Source organism: Dermacentor albipictus, chromosome 1 (assembly GCF_038994185.2).
Source record: "Dermacentor albipictus isolate Rhodes 1998 colony chromosome 1, USDA_Dalb.pri_finalv2, whole genome shotgun sequence".
NCBI lineage: Eukaryota > Metazoa > Arthropoda > Arachnida > Ixodida > Ixodidae > Dermacentor > Dermacentor albipictus.
In genome coordinates, this window is record NC_091821.1 from 405,092,436 (window position 1) to 405,097,526 (window position 5,091).

At 44.0% G+C, this 5,091-nt stretch overlaps 1 protein-coding gene across 1 annotated transcript; it reads right to left on the reverse strand.

The window, feature by feature from the left end:
- Positions 1 to 3,258: 3,258 nt before the first annotated feature.
- LOC135903552 (cuticle protein 10.9-like) lies at positions 3,259 to 4,872 on the reverse strand. Its single transcript, XM_065433864.1, has 3 exons — positions 4,775 to 4,872; positions 4,575 to 4,634; positions 3,259 to 3,870 (listed from the first exon to the last, which is right to left on the reverse strand). The coding sequence occupies exons 1-3, from the start codon at positions 4,784 to 4,786 to the stop codon at positions 3,580 to 3,582; spliced, it is 363 nt and encodes a 120-aa protein (XP_065289936.1). The 5' UTR covers positions 4,787 to 4,872; the 3' UTR covers positions 3,259 to 3,579.
- Between the last annotated feature and the right edge of the window lie 219 nt (positions 4,873 to 5,091).

Sequence of the window (5,091 nt, forward strand, 5' to 3'; positions counted from 1 at the left end):
CGGAGCCCATCTGCATACCATGACTCCTTTATCTCTCCTGTAGTACAGAAATAAATGACAAAACAGAAAGCGCGGATATGACGCCCTATTTGTTTCTTTAATGGATGAAGGAAAGCCAGTTCTTTCATTTTTGCTAGTTTTTAAAAGTCAGCTTCTTCAGGTTCTTGATCGCTGAGGCTTTTCAGCTAAACTTCAGAGCCGGTCTTCACAAACAGTCACAAAAGCTGCTTACGCCAGAGATGTTCGCAAGAACAGAACTCAGCCAGTCGTGACGTTGTGCATATTATTGCCGACGGTGGCCGGCCAATAGTAAGGAGAACTTCCGAATGAAAATATTCGTGAATTCTGTCTCAGATTCTTGCATTTTCTGAGCTAAAAGCCAAGCGTTCGTTTCTCAGTGACAGTGGCCGATGGAGGCAGAGTATAATGGAATATATCTATATAAGATTGAGGCAGAACTCGAAAACGATCGCCAACAGTCTACTAGTTGCACGTTGAAGAATCCCAGTCGAAAAATGTTAATCGGGAATCCTCTTTTCGGACGCTTCTCGTAGCAAACTTGCTGCTTCAAGATATTAAACACCGCCAATAATCACCTTCCACATGGCAAATTAATTTTGGCAGCCTATACCACTCTTTTTGTTATTAAAATTAATTTTTTTAAATAATCACCTTCCACATGGCAAATTAATTTTGGCAGCCCATACCACTCTTATTTTTTAAATATTGCCTAAAGCGAAATAAAATTGCTAACCCGCAACATAACCGCTGAAACACTTCTATGGCTACAAGTAATTTGGGCACCAATGTCCATAATGATGGAACCATGTGTTCGAAAGAAACGCGGATCATCAAGGCGGGCGCAAAAGGAAAAAAAAAAAGAAGCGAATATTAGAAGTTGTCAATGAGCGAACCAGCCTATGTTGAAGTCGAAACACTACAGAGAATTGTGGAAGCTAAAGATTGTAGGAGCTTTATTCAGATGAAAGCACTCATCGACTAAGAAAGAAAGTCTCATTCATGCCATTGCTGGTTTTCTTTTGGGGCGGGCATAACGCGGATCTCTGACAATATTTTTGCGACAGCAAAATGTAGCGTGAACATGGAACTTTATCTACTCACAATCAATAGTGCAGGATACTACAATATGTACGTCTTGCTCCCCAGTGAAAGTTTCAAAAACCTATTTTTAATTTACTCCGTTCCACGCCAAAAACTGCTCGGTGGGGTATGAGGGCAAACATAGTGGAAAACTCTGTGTTAGGCTTCACTACCTGGATTTCTTTAACCTGCGCCCGAAATTATAGAACTCCGCCTCCTTCGACATGCACTCGCGTGGAATCGAACTAGCGACCTCATGCTCGGTAGCGCCACATCATAACTACTGAGCTACCGCGGCAGGGTGTATGCAGCTTTAACTGTCGAGTGGGCCGGAAGTTCTGTTGCTGTCAAGGCAAATTGCAAGCACTTACTCTAGTCTCGCTAGACAGTTTAACAGTAATTGCGGTATAGATGAAGCCCAAATAAAAATAAAAATAAAAACGTTTAGGTTAGCTTTTTTTAGGGTATTTTTTTTTCTTTTTCGTAATCACGTAAGTGTCGTCCGCGCTACCATATCACCATGGTAGGACCGGATATGCATGGCTGAGGATGTGTTCTTTTTTTTTTCTGGTAGCACGATGCATTAAACGCGACATTTCAGTCACTCACCATATCGTCGATTGACTACACTACCTGGCTAAACCCAGCCGATTCTCCTAACCACATCAAAGAAATTTGGAACTCGCTCATCACCCTCCGCGGTAGCCCACTGGCTATGGCATTGCACTGCTTAGCTCCAGGTCGAGGCTTTGATCCAGGCCGCGGTGAACGCATTCCGATGGGCGTGCCATGCAAAAACGCTCGTGTACCATGCATTGAGTGCATATCAAAGAAGACCAGGTGGCCAAACTTAATCCTACTACTCGTGCCTCGGGATCAGGTCGTGGTTTTGGCCCGGAGTACTCCAGAATTTAAATCTAAATTCCACTCGGTCACAGCCTTTGCTAATTATATGTCCTTGGGATGCCCGTTATAGTCAATTCTCGTTGTCGCGTTTCTCTTGATATGCATTCGATCATATTCTGCGGCTGAACATGTATTCGATGAAAAAAACATCTATGTACTAGTTTCGTCATGAAAAACTTAATAAATCTCTTTAATGCTTTTCACGCAATATTTTGGTAGCATACTCTCAAAACCGGCGAAATGAGTCGAAATATGATCAGCACCATGTGAAAAAAAAAACACAATTTTTTCACTAACTTGCCTGACACGATTATTTCGAGGGCAGCAATAGTAACTCTATCTAGGCAAAAAAAAAAAAACACTATTTTTGGTTTGCTATGCGGGAAGTGCCTATCGATACCATTATGTTGCCGAAGCGTAGAACGCGTTTCCTTTAGTTTCCAGATCGCTTTAATGAATTTTCTACCTAATGCCAACAATTTTGTTAGCACCACTTGTGACACAAATGAAGTCGTTCTTGTCAATAAATAAAAGAAAGTACACAGAACGCTTCCAATCATGATAAGCTATTATTCTTTTATCTTACTGGCACCGTCAGGATCTAAGACGAGGTCTTACGTACTGCGCATTTGCGAAACCTGTACATGATCTGAGCAACACAGGCGTCTTACTCGGATCATACACGCGTTTCATAAATGCGCAGTACACTAGACCTCCTGTTAGATTCTGACTCTGCAAATCAAGCAGGAGAACAACAACATTTTACACTTAGAAGCGTTGTATATACCTTCTTTTTATTGGCAAGAACGACTTCAGCTGTGTCACAAATACCCGTCATAAGTTAAAGACTAATATTTGTGTGTGTGCGTGTATGCGTGCGCACACGTGCGAGCGCCTGAACGTTCGCAGTATTATGTTCGGTATTTCTCATAGTGCCTTAAAACTAAAATAAACATGTGCATGCTACTTGGGGCTTACACTGGAGTGTGAATTCACATGCGATATACTATATCTTGTTTCAAATGTCCGTGGCTTATCTTTCGAAGTTTCAACAGTTTGTATCTGTGGCACAGAAGATCTTACAGCAAAAATGCTAGTTAAACCTGCAATCATTGTGTTAGATTCCCTTAAAATGTTGAATCAAAGCCTTACTAAATGTCAGTCACAATGTACCGAATATAATTAGAAACGAGTCAGTATACTGCGACCCACCGAAGCTGGGCACCATGTAAAAGAAAACACGAAGAAACCTTTTAAACGAAAAACAATAATTTTATTTGCCTCTTTTCTTTTTCAGAGGACAGGGGAAAACTTTTTGAACTAGAGAAGTAAGTGAAAGACTTGAGGAGCTCTGAGTCGAACATAGAAGTTTCACGACAGAAGATCACGTTTTCTGTGCAGTAATACACCGTCCAAACGCAAGAAGAGAAATAGCGATAGAAATTATAGCGTAGTCAGTGTGGTGAGGAGCACGGAAGAGAGGTACCAGAAGTGGTGCAGTGGCGGCAGTGGAAGGGGCAGTCTTGCTTTAATTTACATAGTGGTGAGTCGCTTTCACACGAGTCGAGTAATCTAGCTCTTGGACTTGCCGAAGGTGTAGGTGGTGGCTGGGACCTCAATTGGGTTAGCGTTGAGGGTCACGTCAGCTGGGTTCTCGGCCTTGGTGCCTGGCTCGTTGGTGTCGATGGACACGCGGAAACCGTTGTCGTCAGCGACGTAGTTGGCGGTACGGTAGACACCGTCTGGGGTCTGGTAGCTGTAGCTGCCGGTCTTGAAGTTCCTCTCGTCTCCGGTCTCCTGCTGGCTGATGCGGCCACCGTCCTCACCGGTGGAGTCGTAGCTGAAGGTGTATGGGTGTGGTGGCTGTAAAAACATAATGTTTTGCATTAGAGAACACCCCGCAAAATAAATTGAAGCCTTCTCTAATAACCACTCGGTGAAGTCTATGTGAATAACACGTTCTTCAAACAGAACAGCTTTATTTGTAGACGTTTCACGTTGTGAACATATGCAGAGTTCTCAGCTTCCTGAAAACGTGCTTTGCCTCATACCCTTGACATTTGCTATGCTTTCACGTGAGAACTCTGTAGTAAGTTTAGATTTACGTACTGCGCACCTATACTGAAACTATACTTCCCGCTATACTCCGTGACTTGCTTACATTTTTCTGCAGGAAGAAGGGGTACTAGAATTTCTCGCTGTTTTTGCTTTCATTCTGCTGGCAGTTAGCCTGTCTTTAAGAGTAATTTGTTCATTATTGGTAACGGGTGACTATAAGATAGCAATGAAAACTATTTGCAAGTAAGAGTATAAAAAATGCATTCAGTCTTGTAAACGTCGTACCATGAGCCTTGCAACAAACCTGTGCAGTATGAATGGAAGCTGCCCTCGTGTTCAATGACACCATCCTCTGACAACTAGAAAGACCTAGAGGATATCCACCCAAAACACACTCATTACACCTGCCATATCCTTATGATGTGATAATGGTCTCGCATGGCCCCCACGGCTTACGAACTATTAGGAATAGGGAAAATAAGGTTCAATGAATCAAATCCGAAACCTACGAATTGCTCCTGGAGCTGGACCTGGGCGGCGGCGAAGGCCACGAGGGCGAGGAAGGCAACCTGCAAAAGATGAAGAGGTCGATGATGTGAGTTTTCGTGCCTACCACACCACGGTGTTCCAAAACCAATGCGGTCCATTTCTCGGTGCGATGGCTCTGTTTCTTGTTGTTTCTTTTTTGCCAAATGAATCCGCTCCGTACCTTGCACAGCATCGTCGAGCGGGCTCCCTGTGTCCAATCGGCCGGATGTAAAAGGAAGATGTGGTCGGTGGATGGCGATGGCGGCGTTTTTATAGCCATGTGACGAAGCGCGGCGCTAAGGCCATCTTCCAGAAGCGCAGCCAAGAAGGACCGGACATCACGTACGCGTGAGGGGGAAAGGAGGTTGAACGAAGATCGCGCCGCCGGCGTGAATCGCGCCAGTTGGAGGGGCGCTCCGGGAAGCCAGTCGCATCGCTGTCCATTACGTGTGGAAACGGAACAACCCTTTCACCTACTCTTTCTCTCACTCTTGCTGT